At 50.9% G+C, this 25,080-nt stretch overlaps 1 protein-coding gene across 1 annotated transcript in view; it reads right to left on the reverse strand.

Annotated features, from left to right (window-relative positions):
- ARK2C (arkadia (RNF111) C-terminal like ring finger ubiquitin ligase 2C) overlaps nucleotides 1-24,709 on the reverse strand; it is a 50,522-nt gene extending 25,813 nt beyond the window's left edge. The window contains exon 1 of the mRNA XM_064736238.1: nucleotides 24,595-24,709. Within this exon, the coding sequence (XP_064592308.1) occupies nucleotides 24,595-24,655 (61 nt within the window). The 5' untranslated portion in view covers nucleotides 24,656-24,709. The remainder of the gene's footprint in view (nucleotides 1-24,594) is intronic.
- Nucleotides 24,710-25,080: the final 371 nt, after the last annotated feature.

Raw genomic sequence — 25,080 nt, forward strand, 5'->3', positions numbered from 1 at the left:
GGTTGGTTTCCTAAAGGACATCCCCCTACTTGCACAGGAATTAATTCTGGGATGTGGGATGGAGAAGGTGACAACAGCTGTCCCTTCCAGCATGGAAATCCACCCCCTGTGAGTATTTTCCCCCTCCCTCTGAAGCCAGAGGAGACTGAGTGCAAGGGATTTTCCAGCACAATGGGAAGAGGAATCACATTCCTGCTTATTCCATCAAAGAATCACACAACACCCTGAGCTGGAAGGGACCCACCAGGATCACCCAGCCCACCTCCTGCCCTGCACAGACCCCCAACAATCCCACCTGTGCATCCCTGAAATCATTGTCCAAACCCTCCTGGAGCTCTGGAGCCTCGGGGCTGTGCCCATTCCCTAGGGAGCCTGGGCAGGGCCAGCACCCTCTAGGAAAGAGCCTTTCCCTGACACCCAACCTAAACCTCCCCTGGCACATCTCCAGCTGTCTCCCCAGGTGTTATCACAAATTGGTTTCTATTTATTCCATCAAGAGCATCCCTCAGGGCTGCACACAACCCCCAGGATGCTGCAGATACAGCTCCATGTGAGGGCCAGCATCTCAATTCCTTACAACCTGCTTTGGACCCATCCTCCCTGAGAGAGTTAGGACTAAGTCAATGTTTCCACCATCAACCTCACTTTTGAGGGGCTCATAACTCTCGGCATTTGTGCTCTCACAGTGCCAAAACTTGGCGCAGAAACACATGGCCCAGATGCAGTTTTATTTGATAATAAATAGCTTAAATCTCATAAGCTATTTTTCATTTTGGCTTAAATGTGTAAAATGGGAAAAGAAAAATGTGTGGGATTTTTTTTCCTACCTTCCAATAATTTTGGAAAAGTAGATTATACTGAGTAATGGCAGGCTTTTTTTTTTCAGATGCAGACAGCCAACAATGTCATTTCTCAAATCTTTTGCCTTTTTTACATCCACTTTTAATAGGATTGATTGCAGTGCCATCATTGCAGCCCCAGTGTTCTGGGGGTGTTTTGGATTATTCTATTTTTGGCAGGTTAAGCCTGAAGTTCTGTGAGAGTTAAAACACAGCAAAATTCCACGAGCCCTTTAACCAATAACAGTAATATTTTTGAGGATGCATTGCTGTTTTAACTGCGCCTCTGTGACCTCACATTTCTCTGGAGTTCAGCAATTATTGCATCCCAGCACTCTCTGCCCAGCCCTTGGGCGAGCACTGGTTTTCATCAGTAACCCGCCAGGATTTCAGCACTTTGGGATTTACTCCAAACTCAGGCTGTGCTCTACCTACTCCAGCTACTTCCCAGTGGCCAAAAGCCAAGGAAACGCCCCAAACCCCCAGCCTGAGGACTTGGCTGCCCTTCAAAAGTCCTCCTCAGCTGGAGCAGAGAGAAATAGTGATTTTGTTCATATGGTCAGCTCCAGTCAGAGGAGGTTCCCCAGTGGGACACTGGGCCACTGTCCAGATGGTGCCACTGCCAAGTGATTTGTTATCTGTGGGGCTGGGATTTTTTCACAGAAGGCCATGGGGGGATTCAGGGAAGGAGAAGCTTGCACTGATATGAGGAGCTGGGCTGATAATGGGTCAGAGACATGCAATGCAGTCCAAGGAGGATTCTGCAGATTTCATAGAAATCCCAGAATGGTTTGGGTTGGAAGGAACATTTAAAGTGACATCTTGTTCCAGCCCTACTGCCAGGGACACCTTCCACTATCCCAGGCTGCTCCAAGCCCTATCCAACCTGGCCTTGGACACTGCCATGGATGGGGCAGCCACAGCTGCTCTGGAAACCTCTGCCCAGCTGCTCTGGGAAACCTCTGGCCTCCTCACCCTCACAGGGAAGAATTTCTTCCTAATACTCAATGTAAACCTCTCTTCTTATAGTTTACAATGTTTCCCCCTTGGTCTGTAAAAAATCCTATGTAAAAAGTCCTTCTCCCTCTTTAATATCAGCGCCATTTTGGGCGCTGAGAGGCTGCAATGAGGTGTCCCCAGAGCCTTTTCCTCTCCGTGCTGGACAACCCCTTGCTATCATCCCCTCAGACCCACATCCCCCTTTCCTGGGAAGGAGGGCTGAAGGCAATTCTGCACAATTGGAAAGATTCCCACCAAACAGCTTCCCACCAAATTTGCTGTCTCAATGCCCAGCTTGCAACCCAGCAGCATGGACAGAGCCTCCCCACACACTGATCCCGAGGCTCAGCCTCCCCAGATCCCAGCAGATCCAGTGCAGTCTTGCCTCCAGGAGAGGGAATTTTGTGTCTGGAAGCGAGGCAGGCACCACCCCTTGTCCCAGCAGGACCCAGGCTGCTGTCAGCCCTGCGTGCACGTGGTCTCCAGGAGGAGCAGGATGGCTCCCATATGGAACGGATTCACAGAGGAGCAGGCTGACTCACTGCATGGGGGAGTGGTGGATGGAAAGGAAAACCCCCCAGTACACAGGTACGTTTTGGGACATCTGTCCTCAGAAATGCCGGCCACGAGCCACCTTACAAAGCTCCTAGGAGAAGAGGTCACCCATGTGGAACGACTGTGCCAGGACACAGCAGCCACACCCAAGGAAGAAGCATCAGCCTGCTGCACTTTTTGGGGGAAATTTTTGGTGGACAAAATGCAGCCCTGCATCCTCACAGCAGCGTAGAGACCTTAGAGTGCTTTTTTCCAGAGCCCAAAGGGGCTCCAGGAGAGCTGGAGAGGGACTTTGGAAAGGGATGGAGGGACAGGACACAGGGAATGGTTTAAGCTGGAAGAAGGCAGATGTAGGGTAGATATTATGAAGGAATTGCTGGCTGTGAGGGTGGGGAGGCCCTGGCCCAGGGTGCCCAGAGCAGCTGTGGCTGCCCCTGGATCCCTGAGACTGTCCAAGGCCAGGCTGGATGGGGCTTGGAGCAGCCTGGGATGGTGGAAGTTGTCCCTGCCCAGGGCAGGGGGTTGGAACTGGCTGAGCTTTAAGGTCATTCTGTGATGAGGTGTCCCCAGGGTCTTTTCCTCTCCTCTCCATGATGGACAATCCCTTCCATCCTCTCAGACCCACATTCTCTTTCTTGGGAAGGAGGGGGGAAACCCAAACCATCCTGTGACTCTGTGATCCAAAGCTACCTCCAGCCACAGCGAGGCCTCCCCACCCCTCATTCACAGGAGACATAACCCAGATCCCACAGCTGGGTCTTTGGAGGAAGCACCAGGCATGCTCCACGGTTGGGAAGCGTTTGCTCAACATCAGGCTCATGCCAGGAATGTCTGTGCAAATCCATGCAAGCTGGCTTCAGTCTCCCTGCAGGAAAGACACAGCGGTGGGTCTGCGCTCCCTGTGCTTGCCATCAATGAATGCCTTTTATTTTTTATTTTAAAATTAAAGTCAATTGAGTAATTGAACTCGTCTGAGAAAGCAGACCCAGCCACCTCAAACAGAAAAGCTGTTGCAGAGCCAAAAGGCCTATTCATGCACACATTAAAGACACAGGAGCTACCAACAAATCCAGGATGAACCAAACTGGGTGACAAGGGAGACCCACACAAAGCAAAGCATGAGGCTTCATGAGGAATGAGCAGGCAAGGAGGAAAGGGACCCTGCCAGCTAAGTCTGCTCCCTCCTTTGAGCTAAACACGACTTCCAGCAGTCTGCTCTCCATAAAAGCAGCTCAGGCAGAGCCAAACTGAGCATCACAGGGTGGGAAACTGGTCTGGGTCCAACATCCTCGCCCTGCACCAACCCCATGGCTGGGCACCTCGTGGTATGGGAGCACTGGGGAGGGGGAAAAGCTGCTAGGAGAAAAACATTCTTCTCACCAGAAGACAAGCCAAACCAGGTCATCCCAACTCACCTTGAGGCAGGGTTGCAAATGCAATGGCAGATGAGTGTATCTCCCTTTACCATTTCCTTCCAAAGAGCTGCATCCTCCCGCTGCGTGCCCTTCCAGGACCTGAGCTGACCTTCCACTATGATATTTAGCATTCCTGACAGTGGTTTAGCCAAGCCTGCTCAGACAGAAACATTTTTCCTCTCTCACGTGGATGTTGTTTTTATTCCCTTGGAAATCTCCACGCTGCCATTCAGCATAACCAGAAAGCACAGCAGGTACAGGGGGGCTGCACAGCCCTCTGCCCTGCTGGACCAGCAAAACTCCCCTGCTATATTCCATTAACAGCACCAGGTTGCCACTATTATCTTGTTTTCCAAAGCCAGCCTTGCTGTTGAGAAATGAAATTGACATTTAGAAAGAATTTGACTCTCAGGGCTGCAGGCAGTGCTCTTAACAGAGACAACAAAATAAGAGGTTTTTGTTAAAGGGTGAAGAATAACCTGCAAATTGTTGTTTAAGGAGCTGGTTAAGTGCCCCATAAATACAAAGAGTGGCAATGACTGGAGCCCATGAGCTGTCACACGGTGGGAGGAAGGTGGGATGCTGTGGCATTTCTGCACCCTGGGCACCAGGCACTTTTTATTTTAACTGATGCTTCCATCCACAGGTTTTCAGGAATAATCACCACTCATCACATATCAGAGGATATTCCTCTAATACCAGTGGGTTATTTCATGCTAGCAGGGTTTCTCAAACAGGCTTTTAGTGCGTTTAGTAGGTATGAGGCTCAGCTTGAACTCCAGGTCTTGACTCTCTGGAGTTCGTGGGAGATCCAGTATAAGGCAGCAGAAACTGGACGGTGGTGGAATGAATGAAATGAGACCATCCACCCCTGACAGAGCCAAGGGATTTGCCATTAAATTGGAGCAGTGCTATGAGGAGAAGGTTGGTGGCCTTCGGGAGAAGCCTGCAGCCTTGCTGAGCTCTTTCCTCGAGCGCCTGACCCCCGGTTAAACTGATGTTTGACACTGCTTTTCCCAGATGAAATTCCTGGCTGGCACAGCTCCTGTACTGACAACTCTGATGTCAGATGAGGCCTCTAAAAGACCTTCAAAAGACTCTCAAACAGATGCAGGATGGGTTGATGTACCTAGCAGAGAGATGCCCCTTGCTGTCCCCAGAGCCGGGGCTGGAGGCTGGCAGAGGGACAGCGCTCCCTTTCACAGCTGCTGATTAAACTGCCATGACAATGCTCGGCACAGGGCCAGATTAATTAGCACTAGCCACATGATCTACAAGTCCCTTTTGGCTTCCAGGGAAAAAAAAAAAGATATCTAAGGATTTTCCAAACTCAGTTTCACACACCTCCCCGTCCTGACGCTCTCCCTTGAATTTTCTGTCCCTGAAGTTGTGTCTCTCTTCCACATCTAAAAATGTGCCATTTTTAGATGCTGTGAGCCTGGACGTGTGGCAGGAGGAACTCAGAGCTTGTGTGGCTCTTGGCCTTTCAGAGAGGATGGACTAATCTCTGGCTGATATTTAGCAGAGGCTTGCAGCACCACACGCAACCTCCAGCTTGATACTGTTGTGACCTTTCAGCTTCATTTGCGAGACCATCTGAAATTTGTTTGATTTCGGTTCCTCTGCAGGCTTTTCGTGCCATGGCAAACCACAGCACACACAAATTAGCTGTTTCTCTGCTTAAACGGCACAGAGGGAGGGTGGCAAAGTGCAGTGAGAACCAGGGCTGGTGGCTGCACCCTGTTTTACAGAGATGATGGAGATGGGGCAGAGGGCAGAGCTGTCCTGGCCAGCAGAAACAGTGGGTGGGTGGTGGATCCAGGGTCAGATTCCCCCTTCTGCATGTGTCCTATGGAAAAATGTTTGTACAAGGGCAGGCGGCTGCCATGCTGTTCCCTTCCCGCTCCCTTTTGCTGATGCTTTGAGGATCAAAGCCACTTTTCCCCCTTTGACCAGCCAAGGCTTCCCACAGGCCTGCAGAGCATTTTCTGTTCATCCCCTCATGTCCAAGGGCAGGCTGGATGAGGCTTTGAGAAAACTGGCCTGGTGCAAGAGGTCCAAGATGTCCTCCCTGTCTGTGGCAGGGGCTGGAACTAAATAAACTTTAAGTTCCCTTCCAAAACCACTCCATGATTCCATGATTTTCAGATATCACCCTCCCAGGGTGACAATATGTGACAATATGACAATAAGTGTGTTACCACTGCTTGTAAGGTGACCCAAGCACAAGCAGGGCTGAGTTTCTAACCAGGAACAGCCTAGATACCCTATTTTTGCCTTACACGCACTCTTTTTTTCCCAGCAGCAGGCAATTTTCTGCCCTGCAAACCATGGACACACACGACCAGGAGTGGGAAGAAGTATCTGGAGGGCACTGGGTCAGCCCCACCAAGGTGGGCAGCATATTTACAGACTGTAAAATAGCTCAGCCTTTAACAGCTCAGCCTTTATCAGCTCAGCTTTTATCCATGTATCTCACCCCTGCTTCTTATGGGGAGATTTCCTTCCCAAAGGACCTATTACAGTGTCATGGCCCTAGATTTCCTGAAGTGTTTAGGAAATAGTAATCTGATCTTTTGTAGAGTCATGGAATTGTTTAGGTTGGAAAAGACCTCTAGGATCATTGAGTCCAACCATTCCCCCAGCATTGCCAAGCCCACCACTAAACCATACCCCCAAGTGCCACAGCCACATGTTTTCTGGACACTTTCAGGGACAGTGACTCCACCACTTCCCTGAGCAACCTTATAGGAGAAGAATTTTTTTCCTAACATCCAAACAGAATATCAGGAATATTTTATCTGGCCTTGTGCCAGCCCAGAGCTTCCTTCCTCCTCGCCCCAGAGAGACACCTTCATCTGCTCCAGAATGACGAGCCAAACAGCTGGAATGGCTCACTTGCCAGCTTTATTTTGTTCTGGCAAGGACTTTATGCTGAGAACCCCGCCTGTCCTGGTGCTCCAAGGGGGAAAGGGAAGAGAGGGGAACAGGCAACAAACCTGGCTGTGGTCGCTTCAGACCTACTCATACCTGTTATCTTTGGCACTTGCAGGGCAGAAACTTGTCAGTGCTGGGGCCCAGCTGAAGCCCAAAGCCCAGAGACAAAGGGAGAGGTTTGTGTGTCTTGAAAATCCCACAGGAGGAGAAGAAAACCTTCTCCAGCCAGCCTACCTTGTCACCCAGATGCACAGATGTTCCTAGCTGTGGACAACCTCCCCAAGGAAGGACCTCAAAGCAGATCCAGGTGTGTCATATCCAATGCATCTGCTGCCTGCAGGCCCCATGGAGCAAGGCCTGCAAGCAGGCACCAAGGATGAGGGGAGACCACATCCCAAACCCACTCTGGCAAACATGGATTTTCACAGGACACAGCCCCGAGGCAAGATGGGGAGGACAGGGAGGCATCCTGCTGGGAGGAAGGTGCCGTGGGGCACCATGAAGTGCCATGAGGCGCCACGAGGTGCTGGGTGCATCAGGAAAGGCCCCAGGGGTGAGGGGCTCAGGGTGACAGACCCTGAGCACCTCAAATAGATCAGGAGGGGGATGGTGATGGCTGTGAGGGTGGAAACACAGAATCATTCAGGTTGGAAAAGCCCTCCAAGGTCACTGAGGCCAACCATTCCCCAGCACTGCCAAGGCCACCACTGACCCATGTCCCCAGGTGCCACATCCACATGGCTTTTAAACCCCTCCACGGAGCAGGACTCCAACACTGCCCTGGGCAGCTGTGCCAGAGGAGGACAAGCATTTCCATGGAGGGATTTTCCCTGATATCCAACCTGACCCTCCCCTGGCCCAGCCTGAGGCCGTTCCCTCTGCTCCTGTCCCTGTTCCCCGGCTGTCCCCTCCTGTCAGGAGCTGTGCAGAGCCACAAGGGCTCCCCTGAGCCTCCTTTGCTCCAGGCTCAGCCCCTTCCCAGCTCCCTCAGCCTCTCCTGGGGCTCCAGCCCCTTCCCAGCTCCATTCCCTGCCCTGGACACATTCCAGCCCCTCAATCCCTTTCTCATTTTGAGGGGCCCATCCGAATGGGGCCGAGAGCATCCCAAAATTTCCCACCAGTCCAGGACAAACAAAGTGCACCACACTCCTCCCTGCAGCACACAAGAACCTACCAGGAACCTGTCCAGCTGCCAAGTGGAAAGAAAAATACACTTTTTTTTTCCTCTTACACATGTGACCTCTAGGCCCCAAGGATTTTTTACTAATCACCAAATTTAATTTACTTTGCTGTCTTCTCAGTGCTAAGGCTTTGCATTGCTGGGCCTGTATTGTTTCTGATGCAGCCTGCTGGTGTCCACAGAATTTTCAAATTAAATATCAGGCACACATTAAGGTCAGGCAGCTCAATTCCATTAGCAGGCAGCCAGGCTCAGCCTCTCTGTAATGAATGCTGCTCTCGCCTCCTAATGATAGTAGCAGAGGAATTGGGCAGTGCCAGCCTGTGGTGATTGGCACCCCACTGACACTGGGGACCACTAAATTGATTTTAAAATTCCATTCATCTTCTGCAAATCATGGCTTAAGTCTTCCTGACCTGTGACAAATCTTCATGAGCTGCAATTTGAAAGATAGAGCCAAGAGGAAAGAGAGAGGGAAAAATGCACAAAAAAACCCTACAAAAAATTCCCCAGAGCAAGAAATATATTTCAGCTGGGTTGTTCTGCCTCAGCTTCAAGCCCTCTCCCCCAGGTATGATTCTGCACTCACTTTGTAGGAGAGGTTAAAGGTTTTTTAACCCACTGCCCACCACAAAGAGGACTCAGAGGATCCAAGGATGCTACAAGAGCCTCCCTGTTGCTGGACTCTGGGCATTGAGGAGTATGAGCAGCAGAGGTGTCCTCCCCATCACCATCCTGACCCACTGCAGCACAGCGAAAACCAACCACAGCCCACACCTCCCCGCTCGTGCAGCTGAATGGGCTGGCTGCTCTCACCCTTGAGCCAAGGAGACCTACAAAGTTATCAGAAAATGTTTTTTCCTGCACTCTTTAGCACAACAAACTCCAACCCAAGGGTGCAGCCAGCTCATGTCTGTACCAGAGTTTTGTATCAGTTTATACCAGAGTTTATACCAGAGTTCAGGCTGCAGCTTCCTCTAGATCCCCATCTCAGAGGGTGCTGAGGCCCCAGCACAGGATGGCTAACCCATCCCTGGAAGTGTCCAAGGCCAGGTTGGATGGGGCTTGAAGCAGCCTGGGAGAGTGGAAGGTGTGTGAGCAGCACCATTGTTTCAGAGATAGTTTGAAAATTCTCCTGGGGTGAAGAAGAGGACACAGGGAAGAGGGTGAAACAGGACTTTGAGGCACTACCACAGCACAAGGAGTCTGCGTTTCAGGCTGTGAGTTGTCACATTGTTATTGCTGAGGCATTTGGGAGGTTTGTAATAGCTCTTTTACTCTGTAGAACTCACCCTTCCTAAAGAAAAACATTTATTCCCCTGAAATACAAATAACAGCTAAACACAGGCTGATCAGTTTAATAGTGCAGTTATGCCTATTAAAGCAACTGCAGAGCCAACATCAAGGCATTTCACATTAATTCCCTCTCAGCGACTCCAGATCTGATTCACTTTGACAAATCCCCCGCTATGAAGAAGTGGCCACAAATCCCCACAGCCCTCTCTCAGGTGGCATTGAAAAAGAAAAGTTGCTGTTGGACTTGAAAATTTTGTCAGGGTCTGTCAGGGAAAGAAAACCTGTTGATCAGAGCAGCCAGAGAAGGAAGTTGTACAGGTAATGCCAGCAGATGGGTTTTCCCCCAGATCAGTATTTTTAAGCAGATTTCATTAGAGGAAAAGGGGTGTGAATCTCTCTTCCCACTGCTGCAGTGAGTGACCTTGGGAAAGTGCCTCCCCTAGGATTTTAACCAAATAATGTTAAAGCTATTATCTAAAAAGTAATATTTATTTGTGTCTTTGACATAAGGAAAGAATTGAGGTTTTCATTTTTCATTCAAAAGTCTCAGTTTTGTCAGTTTTCTGTGTCATTTCCAAATCTGTTTCCTGAAGCAAGCAGAGACATCTGATCAAGTTTTTATGTCTAAATACAATCCTCCAGACATCTCCTGTAACACATTTCCTCAAGAGTGACCACAGAAAGGAGGATATGAGACAGAAATCTGCTTTTCTCACCCACATTTACATTAACCCATGAATTTTACATGCCAAGGAGCAGAATCACCTGCATTTTCCCTGTTCCCTGAATTTTACACTGGGTGGCCTGCGAGACAGTCACTGGTGCATTGTGCAGGTGGAGAAATGAAGGTGAGAGATCCAAAGCTCTTGCTCAGCCTTAGAATCTCCATTCCCAGAGATTCTGATGGGGATCTGCAGAGCTGGGGGTCAGCAAGCTGTGCCCACACCCACCTGAACCACACAAGGATGTTTGGGAAACCAGGAGCACTTTGGGAAGAGCTGGGTTCTGCTCCAGGTGCTGGGCACAGATATTTGGCCTTGGACCATACCCATGGTGGTTTGGGTCATAGAATTCCAAAAGGGTTTGGTTTGGAAGGGACATTTAAACCTCATCCAGCTCTACCCCCTGCCATCGGCAGGGACAAATTCCGCTGTCCCAGGTTGCTCCAAGCCCCATCCAGCCTGGCCTGGGACATTTCCAGGGATCCAGGGGCAGCCACAGCTGATCTGGGCACCCTGGGCCAGAGCCTCACCATCCCCTTCAGGATAAAAAAATTTCTTCCTGAAAAATGTACTTCCTATTCAACTCCTTATGCGACAGCTGGGAGAGACCAAAAACCGTAATGAAAATAATCCTAGATTTTCCACTTATACTGTCAGTGCACAATGGAACTGGACCTTTAGAGAGAGCAGAAAAAGATTACAAGGGGTTTGTTTTTTCCTCCAGTGCTAACTGCTGAACCCAGGAGAAGACTTCTGTCTGGGTGGAAATAACAGAGCACAAATAACACTAACCCATGTAATATCCACTGGATGGGGGTTCTGGCAGACATCAAGTAGAGGAGAGAGGAGCAGCAATTACAAAGCAGTATTTCAGATTAAACCCATCTCTGAGGGGAAAAAAGTAACATCTGTTCGAGACACAAAACCTGTTGACACCTCAGAACTCCCCGTTATACACAAAAAGGAATTAAATTTGGGATCTGAACTTCTCAGTGATGTTAATTAAAGGCTGGCGCCTCTAGAACATCAGATGAGCCACACACTGAATCTCTAAAATCTTTCTGGTGCTTTTGAGAGTGATGGACTACAAAGCATCTAACCCTTCCCCTCCATTCAGAAAAAACATTTTGAGCAAGCAAATCAATCTGAGCCCCCAGTTAGGAGCTCTGGGCTGATTCAGAAGCTGCCCAACATTTGGCAGGTCTGCAAACATCAAGCCCTGAAGAGGTGTCTGCTGGCTGTCCCCAAGCCCTGAAAACCCTCACCCAGGAACCTGGTGGGCAAAATCCCAATTCCTGACTTTTTTGTACATTCAGGATGGGAGCAAATAGCCTCAGGTTGTGACAGGGGAGGTTTAAATTGGATGTTAAGAAAATATTTCTTCACTGAAAGAAGAAATTTTCAGGTCAGACTTTAGAATGGGCTGCCCAGGGCAGTGGTGGAGTCTCCATCCCTGGAGGGGTTTGAAAGCCTTGTGGATGTGGCACTTGGAGACATGGGTCAGTGGTGGCCTTGGCAGTGCTGGGGGCATGGTTGGACTCCACTATCCTGGAGGATTTTCCCCAACTTTAAGGATTCTATGATTCTATGATTTTGCAGTGGGCTCACCCCTACTTTTTACAGCAACAGCAAAAGCTGCGTGGAGGGCAAACTTCCTCTGGGACCCTGAGCTCAGACATGCCTCTGAATGCCCCATTTTCTCAAAGACAAGGGGTGGCTGGTTCAGAAAGGTGTCCAGCCCTGCAGAGCAGCTCAGCAGGCTGGACCAAGGTCTCCTTTCCTCTCAATTTTGCAGGAACCAGCCAACAACCTCCTCCACACCAGCGTGGAGGTGGAGATCCACAGCTCTCCTGACCATCACCCAGCTGCTCCTCAAGCAGCCCCAGACCACTGTGGGATTTCTCTGTGTGTTGCTGTTTTCCCTTGACCCTCTGCTCCATCACCTGCTGCCCTAAGAACTTCCTGAACCTCTCTCTGTGCTGTTACCCTCCCTCCTCCCCTATCACCCAGCACTTCCACAACAGAGCACAGCTAAAACCTCCCCCACAGATGAAAACTTCCCAGGAATTTGAAGCCCTGCTCTTTGCAGAGAGACACCTTTCTCCCCCAGGCAGGTGGTGTGCCCTGACAGACAGAAAAAGCAACTCCTACAGCTGATGGGCTGCACCCCATCCAACCCCAAACTCAGATGTGGGGAGCAGATCACTCACCACGGGTGTTGATAGCAAACAAATCACTTTTCATTGGCTTTTTGGTGCCTGAACCTCAGCAAACACTTCACATTTCCACCATGCTGTTGTGCTCTAGGCTTTCATCTCTTTTCTTTCTTTCTTTCCTTTTTTTTTTCTTTTAATCTCAAAGTCTCATTATATTTGTTGGCTTTCCCAAAGCTCCAGCTCCCTGGCTTGATGCAAAGTGTGCACGTCATGGTATTGCTAGAAAAGGGATTGTTCTCTTTTAGGGGTGAAAAACCCCAATAGCAAGCAGAATCTGGGATTATTATGGACTGGAGAGGAGCACTCTGGCTCAGGGGCAGGGAGCCCACTCTGCACACCCACCTGCTCCATTAGACTTACCTCCATCAGGCTGCATTCAAAGAGGGCTCCCAGGGCCTCTGCAGAGGTGGCAGCTCCAAGCAGGGGTTGTTGGTACCCTGGTGCATCTCTCCTGCCCTGCCCCACCCTCCTGCCAGGCCCTGGCACCCCTCTGGTGCCCTCTGCCCCTTGTGCTGGCCTGGATGTCACCTCCACCTGCAGGGAGTGCTGCCAGCCAGTCGGGTTCCTGCAGAGCATCTCCATCCCTGTTTCCCATTGAAATTGCAGGGCATTGGGAAGGAGACCACTCCCATCATGGTGCCTGAAAGCTGTGACCAGTGGTGCCACTGCAGCAAAAAGAGGAGAGGCACCAGTGCTCCCTGTTCTGTGAAAGAGCAGCAGCCCTTTAGCACAGGGACCTCCTGCACAGCATCCATCAAAACCACCACACCCACAAAAAGCAGTGTTTTCTGGAAGTGAAACTGGAAGAGGGATGTGCACCGAGAGCCCACTTGGCACCACACCACGATGTTCCTTTCTCCTGGCCAAACAATGAACGTGGCTGCTCTTTAAAGCCAGTTATGAGAGAGATCTGCCCAGCTCCGTGCTCCCAACACCACTTATTACACCATCCATCACAGACAGGCCCCAGGGCAGCGGCCAGAGGACAGGGCTTGCTCTTCAGCCTCCTCATCCCTTCAGCCTCCTCATCCCTTCAGCCCACACGGAGCTCTCAGGGAGCTCTGGACACATGGAGAGCAGTTCCTTTCCCTCCCCTACACCAACATCAGGCCAGCGCTGAAGCATCTCAAGTGTTCTCAGCAGGTTTGGGTGCCAGAGCCAGCACCAGCCACGAGGGAGATGTTGGTGCTTGGAGGAGGAATGTGATGAAGGAACAAGTCAAAAAAACTCATTGCATCCACAAGGGAAAGCTCAGCAGGTATTGTAACACATGGTGGGAAATGAGACAGGTAAAGGTAGAGAAGTGTAGCCAAGAGTGATGCTGAATAGGAGGAGGGCTAGTTTGGGTACCAGGGAAAGGCTCTTCCCCAGAGGGTGCTGGCACTGCCCAGGCTGCCCAGGGATGGGCACAGCCCCGAGGCTGCCAGAGCTCCAGGAGCCTTTGGACAGCGCGGCCAGGGATGCCCAGGGTGGGATTGTTGGGGGTCTGTGCAGGGCTAGGGTGTGGATTTAATGATCCCATTTGATTTGTGGGTCCCTTCCAGCTCAGATGGATTCTCATACAGCACACAACCAGGCCCAGAAGACATTTGCTGAGGAGCAGCAGAAGTTGAGTCTGCAGAGAGACAGAGGATGAGCCTGAGACTGATAGTACCAAGGCCAGCCCAGGGGGAAAAGACCTCCCTCATGGCTCAGTTTCTCACAGGAAAAGGTCCATTGAGAGCTGCTGGGCTGTGGATAAGGAATCCCAGGACAAGGACAGGAGTCCCACAAGGTCTGCATGATGGTTCAGTGTGCTGGTTTGGGCTGGAGTAGAGTTAATTTCCTACACAGTAGCTGTGTTTTGGTTTGTGCTGAACACAGGGTTGATATCACAGAGATGTTTTTGTTATTCCTGAGCAGGGCTTGCACAGAGCCAAGGCCTTTTCTGCTTTTTGTGTGGCCACAGTGGTGAAGATAATATAAAGTGAGGGGAAGAAAAGGAAGGGAGGGATGTTTGGAGTGATGGTGTTTGTGTTCCCAAGCCTCTGTCATGTGGGAGGAAGCCCTGCTCTCTGGAGATGTCTGAACACCTGCCTGACCGTGGGAAGCACTGAATTCATTCCTTGCTTTTGCTTTCCTCATGTGCACACTTTTTGCTGTGTCTGTTAAACTGCCTTTATCTCAATCCACACAAAAGTTCTCCAGCTTTTACCATTCTGATTCTCTCCCTGATCCGGCTGGTGGGGGATTGAGTGAGGAGCTGTGAGGGGCTGGATGGGGTTAAACCACAATGAACCACTCCAACATACCCCAAAAACTGCCCTGAGCTTCCCAGATATTGAAGTTTGGCCCTGGATTTTGCAAAAGGGGCTAAAAACCACTTGTTGCAGGAAGAACAGAGAACACCAAGCAAACATACCTGGCATCCCCAACCCTCTCAGGAGGAACTGCTTCCTGTCCAAGGGAACATGCCTTCCTTCCCCCTGACACACATCTTAACAGATAAATTTGATGGTTTCACAGTACAAGAACACAAAGGCAGTCTATTCCTGACCATTACATGCTTCCCAAAACACCTAACCCACCTCTAAGATACTTTAAAAATTATGTCAAAGTCTAACATTTGTATATGAAAAACCCAATTTAAAGATCACGATCAATTGGTTTTATTCCCTCCATCCAGTTGGTGCTATTTCATTTTTTGTCATAAGATAGAATTTCACTTCTGGGGTTGTGGCCTATTTCATCTCCCTTCAAATGAACCATTTAAAAGCCTCTCCCCACCCTCTCATTTTGCTGAAAAACTCAAGGACAATATAAACCCAGGAAAATAAATTTTCAGCCAGTGAACTGGAAAATAATCATCATCATCAAAACCAGATATTCTTCTTTTCTAGTCCCTGGCAACTCAGTTCAATAGAACTGCCACCAGCTGAGCTGCTGGCCCACCACCCACTGCTCACCCATGCACTCCCCTGGCGCTGTGGGGACAGGACATTCCTTGCCTTGGGGCCCGATATCCATGCCACACTCCAATTTTCAGCTCACAGTTTGAAGGGAAAACCTGGGAGGCAAGAGTGTGGCCACCACTGGTCAATATACTGCAGGAGGGAGGCAGGCAGAGCTGAGCAGCACATTAAGGACAGAGATGGTTTTGCTGCTGCTTTGATAAACTTGGGAAAACAGAGAATCGGCAAATCATTTAGAGAGAAAAGACCTCTAAGATCATGTCCAAACACTCTCCAGCACTGCCAAGGCCACCACTGACCCATGTCCCCAGAGTGCCACATCCACATGGCTTTGAAATCCCTCCAGGGATGGGGGCTCCAACATTGCCCTGGGCAGCCTGTTCCTAAGCTTAATGACCCTTTCCATGAAAAAAAATTCCCCAATATCCACCCTGAGCCTCCCCCTGCCCAGCCTGAGGCCGTTCCCTCTGCTCCTGTCCCTGTTCCCTGGAGCACAGCCCGACCCCCCGGCTGTCCCTCCTGTCAGGAGCTGTGCAGAGCCACAAGGGCCCCCTGAGCCTCCTTTGCTCCAGGCTCAGCCCCTTCCCAGCTCCCTCAGCCTCTCCTGGGGCTCCAGCCCCTTCCCAGCTCCGTTCCCTGCCCTGGACACGCTCCAGCCCCTCGGTGTCTCTCTTGTGCTGAGGGCCCAGAGCTGTCCCCAGCACTGGAGCTGCCTCAGCAGTGCCGGCACAGAGGACAGGACATGGCACTGCCCTGGGGCTGTGTCACAGCCTGGCTGGCTCCCAGAGACCATCTGCTACAAATACTGAATCCCTACTTCCCAGGAAGTAGCCAGACATAACCTGGAGATGGGAAATAGAGTGTAACCCTTCTATTTTCCTTTGCTTTCTTTAAATTGACTTTATCTCAACAACTTCTTTTCCATTTCATTTTCTCCCTCCTGCCCTCCTGATGGAGCAGCTGGGTGGGCACCTGGTGTCCAGTCAGGGTCATCCACTGCAGTTTCCACAGGAATTGCCCACTCAGACCAAGGAGGGCTGAGCAAAACCAGCTGCCCAAATGCTTTTGGTGCACACTGGATTCTCCATTCAGGCTCCTGGAAATCTGCCTGTAGCCCTTTGATCCCAAAGGAGGCTATGCACAGAGGAGCAGGAGAGAGTTTGGGGCTGCCAATGGGTTTTGCAGGGAAGGGGGCATTTCTTACAGGGTTGCATGCAATGAGGCATTCATTATAAAAAAAGAAACAACTTTGTAACAACTCCAAGCCCGCTATCTCTGTGCAGGAAGCCTCCTCATTCCTTATCTCAGCCCCAGGAGATTTGTGGGATATCACAAATAACAGCTGGTTAAGATAAGGTCTCTCCCAACATGCTCCTTGCTCCCAGCATCTGTAAACCCTCATCCTGACGGACTGAATGGACCAGTGCCTGGAGCTGCTACACCTCATCCCTTTTCAGTCCAACCCTGCTCTTTTCCAGACATTTTGAGCAAATATTGTGAGGGCTCTTCCCTGCATTTCCATGCCTTAGGCACCCATCTCCAAACCCTCCCAAACATCCTCACTTTCCATCAGGGGAGCTCAGCCACCAAAGGCGCTCAGCTCTGGCACAGCAAAACTGAATCCACTCCCTGTCCCTTCCAGCTCCTAGCACAGAGGGAATCTCTTAATTTAAATTAGGAAAACCCCACCAAGGAGGAGAGGAGCTGTCAGGATCTCCCCGTGCTGACATGAAACCAGCAAACAAGGTGTTTATAGCCCAGTGATTCATAATTCTGCAGAGTTTGCAGGACACGTAGCGCCATTCATGGTTAAGAAATTCTCTTGTTTTCTGCTAAATATATAAAATAATCACTCATCCCCTGAGCAGCAGATGCAAATTACACCTAGCATTGGCCTCGTATGCCAAGTGCTATAATTCTGGTGCAGCATGAAGCTGTTTCCCAAGGCTTTAGAAGTCCCTTAATCTGCCTTCTGACGTCAAATGACAAATTTCTTGCCTGGGATCATTAACGGGATGACTAATGAAAGCTGATAAGTGAATTTATAAATGAAATTAAAGATATTAATATTAAAGGCCAGGCTACAAGGGAGAGAAGTGTGGATTTAGCAAACCACAACAAGCAGCGTGGTAATCTGCATGAGATTTACAGCTCCTATCCTGACAGGCAAACGAGTGGTATTTTCCGCCTGGAGGTTGTGGAAGCTGCCAGGCTTGATGGACACTTCTCCTGAGGCATCACCACCCCCATTACCTTCAGATGCTGGCTGAGATTTAAAAAGCTCCTGCTCAAGTTTAACTGCAAATGCCAAAGCAGGGATTAGTGCACCCCAATAGTATTTGCAAAGGTAGCTTCACCACCAAACCCTCCTGCAAACAAAATACCTTTACTCTGCAGCTAGTTTGCTGCCAATTTTTTTTTTCTCTCTCTCTCTCTTTTAAGATAAAAACACACCTCAGACTAGAGTCTCATCTCATTCACCCCAGTGCAAATGCCAAGCAACTCCTTTAGAAGCTGAGGAGTTTGGGTTTGTTTGGTTTTATGCACGTACAAACAAGTTCAGGCCTTGCCAGATGGGAATCCAACCCCAGGTCCAGGCAGCTTCACCATGAACCCACAGCTCCTTCCAGACTCCAGCTGCTGCTCACCGAGGTTTGGGCCCTCAGGAGAGACTGCTCAGGTACCAGCTCCCACCAGCTGGGGACGACCAGCCCTGAATGGACCAGAAAAACCTCCTGTATTGCCCCAGGGCACGCAGGTAAACACAGGCACCTCCTCTGATATTATAAAACAAACAAAAAAAAAAAAAAAAAGGAGGGAAGAAAGCTTCCTTTTGTCTGTAGATGCCCCGTTTTCAGCAGAGGCAGCATAAAACTGGCTAGCTAGTTGGGCAAGTGGTCATGAGTGGTGACTCCTCATGCACCCACAGCCTCCAAAAATCCCAAGATCCTGTGGGAAGTGCCTCCATCTGGCAGCGAGATTGAAAGAAGAGTCAGATGCCACCAGGAGAGTGAGGAATCCCTGAGACACAGAGGAAGCACAGCTGGGGAGGACACATTTGTTACAGGGATGTTTCCCAGTCCCTTCCTTCACTGGAGGAACCCAGGGTGGGGAGCAGCTGCAGCAAGACAGATGTCCCAGGAATGGTTTTATTGAATGCCTTTTAGAGACACGTTCCAGCCTGGAAAAAAGGACAAGAGAATGTTTCCACAGCCACTCTTAGCTCCAGAGCTGACATATGGTTTGGTAGGCTGTCCAGTTCCATCAGTCCTGCTCAAAGCGGCCCCAGAAGGTGCCCATGCCTGGTGCTCTCCTTGTTTGGGGACACATTTGCTCTTTGGACCATTTGGGAAATGGAGGGGTGGAGCATGGCAACAGCTCCATAGCACCACTCAAGCCTTCCAGAGGGAGGAAAAATGAGGAAAACCAGCACCAGACAATGGCTCTGACTGAGCTGAGGGTCACTCACACCTTGGGGTGTCACCTCCACACTGGGACCAGCTGGGACCCCAGGGATGTCATAAGAGACACACAGACACCTGGATCCTTCCCCCAAGCACCCAAATCCTCACCCTGCAGGTGTGCCCTCACTCCACAGGCTCCCAGCCCACAGGGCTGCCCCTTACTCTCTCTTTGTCCCCACAACCTGCACCTTTGCTGCTTCCAGCACTTCTTTGCTGCTGACCCCACTGGGTGCAGTCCCTCAAGCCAATGAAGAGATTCTGTTCATTAAAGAGCCACAAGCCACACACACAGCTCTCCTGCAGGCACATTTTGCAGCCTTTAAAGGGAGGGAGAGAAAACAACAGAGGTTAAGGACACTTACCAAGAGGGATCCACGACAGCATGGGCCAACCAGCCCAATCCAGCTGGGGCTAGGAAATGCAAAGGACCATCAGGCAGGAAAATGTGTGAGAAAAGGTCCTGGGAGACTGCAAAACTGAGCAGAGGAGGAGCAGAAAGGGTTAAGAAAAGGTGGAGAGGAGGCATGGAGCAGAGGGGGGTTTCCTTTCCCTCCATCCTGGCTGCTGCTGAGCTCTCCAGCACAGGAGCCCAGTCCTTGCCACCACCAGGACCTGTTGCAAGAGGCTAAGGAGTGATTGCACCTTTTTTCTTTTCTTTTTTTTTTTTTTTCTTTTTTTTAACCTTTCTCAAAAGACAGAGTTTTCTCACTAAGAAGGTTTAGGAGTAAGACAAGACCACACAAGGATTTAACTTCTGGATCTCCCATGGGGTCCTGTGCAGAGTTGCTTGGGAAACCACTTTGCCAGCTCCAACTGCAGACCAACCCACTCCATCTACCCAAAATCAACCAAAAAGGAGAAAATTACCATTTTCTCCACTGGGTGTTGTCCCCCCTCTCACTGCCTCCCTGCAGGCCCCCACGTTCCCCTGCTGCTTCCCAAACCCCCACATCAGCTGAAACACCTGCTGAGTGCAGACTTGTGAGTTTTGAGGACCAAGTTGGCCATAAGCAGCACCTTGAAGCTCTACATTATGTGAAACCCCTGAAGAGAAAAGCCTCATGCTATCACCCAGCTCCAGGAGCTGCAGGGTTATGCAGGAACACCCAAATTCCATGAGATGCCCGAGAGTCACAGCATTTGGCAATGCCATCACACCTCTTCCAATTGCCAAACCAAATCTGCTCCTGGGGGTTACAGATATTGAAGACAATTTAATACAGGAGAAATTGCAAATCTCCCCTTGGATTTCTCCTTAATTTAAAGCCTCCCAAAATGAGCACTCCCAGGTTAAGGGTGGGAAAGGCTTTACTCTGCTGATCTGCTGCAGTGCCTGTCCCTTTTTAAACACCTCTGGAGATAAGAATCTTCCAGTTTAGACATGAGGCACCCCAGTGCATGGTTTGGGGTTAAACCAGCATGTAAAGGGGTGGGAGGGGATGTCCTTGCTACCCCCAAAAGAGCTGTATCCCCCTGTCCTTCCACCTCTGCACCCCCAGTGGTTGCCACCATTGTCCCTCTGGTCAGGGGAGACGCATGAGCCAGTCTTGGATGTCCCATGTGCTCCCTGAGGTACCTGGGGCAGTTTTCTCCTACATCTTTTGGGGCAGTGCCTGCCCCAGTCATGCTCCATCCTCGCCTTTCAGCTAACAAGGAGCTGCCCAGGTTATGAGCAGGGTTTGCAGCAACAACAGAAACGAAGCTCAAGACTTACTCTAGGAAAGTCCTTCCAGAAGGGTCACGGAGGAGGACTCAGGGAGGCTCTGTGAGGCAGCCACACTCTGCCCAGGGCACCCCGAGCAGCCTGGGCTGTGTCCCCAGCACTCCGTGCCCCTGCACCAGAGCAGCTCCGGGCCTTTGTGGCAGACACACCCCCGTGACCGCCCCCGAGCTTCACAGCTTCTGCTGCTGCCTCCCTCGCGCACCAACTCACCGGTTCTTAAATAACACACTTCCACGGGGCCAGATCCGCACGCAGCAAGGTAAATCCAGATCAGCTCTCTCTCTAGGCTCTGCTGGTAATTCCCAGCATGAGCAAAACGTGACCACTACTTGTTTCTGCTTCTCTCTAAAAGGATGGAAGCTGTGCCACCAGCCCAGACCCCGTGTGAGAGACCCATCAGCCCAGCTCCCGTTTGCCATCATTAATCGCGCACGGATGGGTGTGAGACCTTTACACAACCCTGACAGAAATGAACCTCAGAGTCCCTTTTGTCCGTGTTTGGGATTATTCTCCTCCCTGTTACTGGAAGGAGTTATTTAAGGGAGCTCAGAGATACAGGTTGGTGCTGGAGAGACGTCTAGGCTTTACAGAAATCACTGCATGTGCCTCCACACCCACAGCAGCACCACCAGCACGTGACCCACCTTGGATTTCCTCAGCCCACCAACGCTAAAACAAAAACAAAAACCAAAAAAAGAAACAACCAAAAAAAAAAAAAGCCCAAAAAAAAAGAAATCATTTTCTTTGTACCAGGTGGCTTTTTCAGGACTCAAACGTGGCTTTTCCAGAGTGTCAAAGGAATTAAGTCATTAAAATGTGGATGAGTTTGATGGATTATGAGCTATGAAAGCCTGGTGGTTACTGACTAACAAGGCTGGGAGGTGGAGGAGGGGGGGATGCTTCCTCTTGTAAGGGTGTGTTTCTAACAAGACAGGTCAAAAATATGATGCGGATGATAAATTGCTTTAAAAGTTGCCATTAACCCAGCAGTTTTGTGCATTATTAGATTACCAAGGCATCCTCGGAGTGGGCTGAGCACGCAGCCCTGCTCTGTAGCAGGGCTAATTTGCAGAGTGAGACCTGGGGGGGGTTGTCACGCTCGCTGCAGTGAATCCCCACTCCCAACAAAGGGGCAGCTGCCGGCAGGTGTCCGTGGAGGGGATGGGTTTATGCGTGTTGGGGTTTGGGCTGGGGGGACAGGAGAAGGGGGTTTTTTATTTTTCTTCCCCCACGCCATAACCCGAATCTCATTGTCTCACGTGGCGTGGGGTCAGTGGGGGGGAAGGGGGGTTGAATTTAATAAAAAAAAAAAAAAAAAAAGAAACGAAACAAAACCAAAAAAATAAAAAAATAGGGAGGGAGAGGGCAGGAGAAGGGGGGAGAAAATAATAAAAAAAAATCACATTGGAAAATGATCAGCCCCCACAGGCATGCATGTCTCCCTTCATGCAAGCGAGAAGCACAGCCTCCCTCCTCGGGATGTGTATGGGGACGTGTCAGGCACGGAGGAGCTCAGCGCTGGCCCGGGGCGAGGATGGAGCGAGAACAAAGGGCCACGGCATACACTACATCCAGGGGGAGCAGGGGGCACCCCACCGGGGCTCATACAGAGGGGGACAGGATGGCCAAACAGTCACCGAGGTACACGGAAAAGGAAATATGGAGAAGGAAATCATAAATAAATGTTCATAGAGAAAACCAACCAAACTCAGGATAGAGCTAGGAGAGAGGTGGAAAGGCACAGCCTTGCGAAATGATGCGTCTCTGGGAGGGATGCTGGGGTAAAGGCAGGGCGGGCTGCAGGAGCCACTGGCTTTTGCTTTGTTTGCCAGCGGCTCCTCGTGAAATTCTAGCGGGTGGGAACCACCGACCTGCTGAATTTGTCTTCCTCTCATTAAAGACCAATCACCAATGCTGCGTCTCCCCCCCGCTTCTGTGGAAATGTAATTACAGACAAGATGCTCCCCCCGCCTCCCCTCCCGGCCCCGTCTCCTGGCTTTGGGAGCCCTGACTTCCCTCAGCCCCTCGCGGCATCCAAGCCAAAACGGGGAGGTTTTACGGGACCGTTCTGCAGACCCGGGAGAGGAGCTCTGCTGCAGGCACCAGGAGAGGTGACCACTACGATTATCATCGCCCTGCAGCCGCAGCAAAGCTGCTCGCTGACCGCAATCCATCCATTCCTCCACGCTTCCAATATTTAAAGGCTCCCCGTGACTTTTTCTCCCAACCCCACAGTTTGCCTTCTTTTTTCCTTTTTTTTTTTTTTTTTTTTTTTTTTTGACCAAATCGAGTTTTTATTCAGAAGATGGTGGGCCTGGAGGCTTCGAGCAGGAAAAATGTAGTTACAACATTAGCAGCTGGGACGTTTTTACGAGCCCTGCCTTGCAGGGGTCTAGTGGAGATATTTATAGCGTGCCAGTCGCCGCGGGACCGAGGCACGGCAACTTCTCGCCTGGCAGATGGTGGGCAGGGCACTCGCATGGATGTATACGTTTAAAATATACAGCTTAAAGATTAGAGGGGGATTTTTTAATTTTTTTTTTTTTTAAATACAGGTTGGTTTACCTCTTGTTAATCGGGACTTTATAAAAAAATAAACAATTCCCCCCCCATCCATACAGAGGGATCAGTCTGGTAAGGAAGGTGCAATGTTGTAACTAGAATGAATAAGCAGCAGACCCTTCATCAATTTCTTTTTGATTAATAATGAGGGATTGGATTTGTACACTTTTTTTTTGGCTGTTCTGCGGTAAAACCAAGAATTCTGCATCGGCACAACAGCAATATGGACTGTGCGCTAGGAAGTATGTACACACAGACTAATGCTGAGGGGAGATATGGGATAGGAAGTGCGGGGGGAAAAAATGTATTTAAAAGCCCCCATATCTGTTCTACGAGGGAGAAAAAATCCACTCACTCAAACCTCACGATGAGGGGAAAGCAAGGAAAAAATCTAAACAGCAGGATACGACAATAAATGGGAAAACAGCAATAGAAAAAGCACACTAGGTTAATATAGGAAAACTAGTTTCTTTATTGAGAGATCGTATATTAGTATTAGTGGAATCGTGTGTAACAATGTCATCATGCACACAATACAAAAAGGCAAGGCCCACCATGCTATGGAAGGGCAACAGAACAAAAGCAGCGTACACTGAGCAGATGTATAGGCTACAGCACATTACATTTCAGCAGGGTATGTCTCTACAGAGAGATTTACATCAGAAACTAGGTAATGTAAAAAAATACAGACCATGCTTTAGTTTTAGTACAAGAAAAAAGGTGGAGATACACAACCAAAGGATATTCGGTACAGAAAAAATTACCCACAAAATAAGAACAGGAAGTAATTTAGCACAGCAGAAAAAAATGTTATCCCTGTTTAATGGAAAACCATTTTGCCAGTCGTCTCTTTCGGCAGCCCGGTTTGTTTGGGTTTTTTTGGCTTTTATTATTTTTTTTTGGAGGGCGGGGGGTGTCGCCGGGCGGGTTGTCGGGGCTGTGCCGGCGGGACGGGACACTTGTGGCTGCCGGCAGGGCCGGGGCTGGGGGCGATGCCCGCGGGGACAGCGGTGTCACCGCGGGGACAGGGATGCTGCACCCCGGAGCACTCGCACCCCGCCGCCCCACTCACTCCCCGCCAGCCCGATTCGGGGAACCGCGGCCAATCGCTGCGCTTCCCCTCCCCAAATTTAATGGGTTTTTGGAAGGTTTTCAAGCAGGGAGGTGGGATCAGATGACCCCACCGTGGTGCCCTCCAAGCTCAGCCGCCCCGGGATTGTGGGCTTGGCCGCAATTCGGGGGCGTTTGGCCCCGCCGCACCCCAAAGAGACTCTGCGACGACGACCACAGCAAAACGAATCCACTTAACAGGAATTTACAGTGCAAATGTAACTCAGCTACTACACAGGATGGAGGTACAAAAATGGCTGTTATCGGCTACAGCTACGCTGGGATGGCCTGGTGGCTACGGTGAGGGGTGGGGGTGGGGGAGAGGGTAAATTAAAAAATAAAATAAAATCCGTAAAAGAAGAACGGGAGGGGAGGGGGGGATGGGGGGAACAGATCTACCGCAGCGGAGTCGGGAGGTGCGGACGGGAGGGGGGTCCCGAAGCGTGGCGTGTGTGGGGCGGCAGGCGCCCCAGAGCGGGGGACGCCGCCGGGCTGGGTGAGGTGCGCTGAGGGGAACGCTGAGGGGCAGCCCCCCCTGCCTGCCGCCAGGGACCCGGGACGCGCCGCCCCCCCTCGCCGCCGCCAGCGGCCCCGGGACGCGAACCCGCGTTGCCAGGAGCGGTACCTCTGTTGCGCACGGAGCCGAAGACGGGCAGCACCAGGTATCCGACGTGCACCAGGACCATGCTGCGGCCTTTGTGCCCCCCGGACGCGCCGGCGACTGGCGGCGGCCGCGCTCGGCCGGCACACAAAGGGGCGCGCGGCCAATGGCAGCGCGGGGGCCGCTGCCGGGACACGCCCCCCCGCCCCCCGCCGGCCAATGGGCGCTGAGGGCGGGGCGCCCCGCGCGCGAGGGAGGTGCGCACGCGCGCGCGCGGCGGCGGCGGGGTCGCGTGCGCGCGCACCCGCCCGCCAGTCCGTCCGTGCTTCCAACCGTCCGTCCGTCCCTCCGTCCGTCTGTCTGTCCGTCCGTCCGTCTGTCTGTCCATCCATCCGTCCCTCCGTCCGTCTATCCATCCTTCCTTCCGTCTGTCTGTCTATCCATGCATTCTTCCATGCGTCCGTCCATCTGTCTGACCGTCCGTCCGTCTGTCTGTCTATTCATCCTTCC

Source organism: Zonotrichia leucophrys, chromosome Z (genome assembly GCF_028769735.1).
Source record: "Zonotrichia leucophrys gambelii isolate GWCS_2022_RI chromosome Z, RI_Zleu_2.0, whole genome shotgun sequence".
NCBI classification, from domain to species: Eukaryota; Metazoa; Chordata; class Aves; order Passeriformes; family Passerellidae; genus Zonotrichia; species Zonotrichia leucophrys.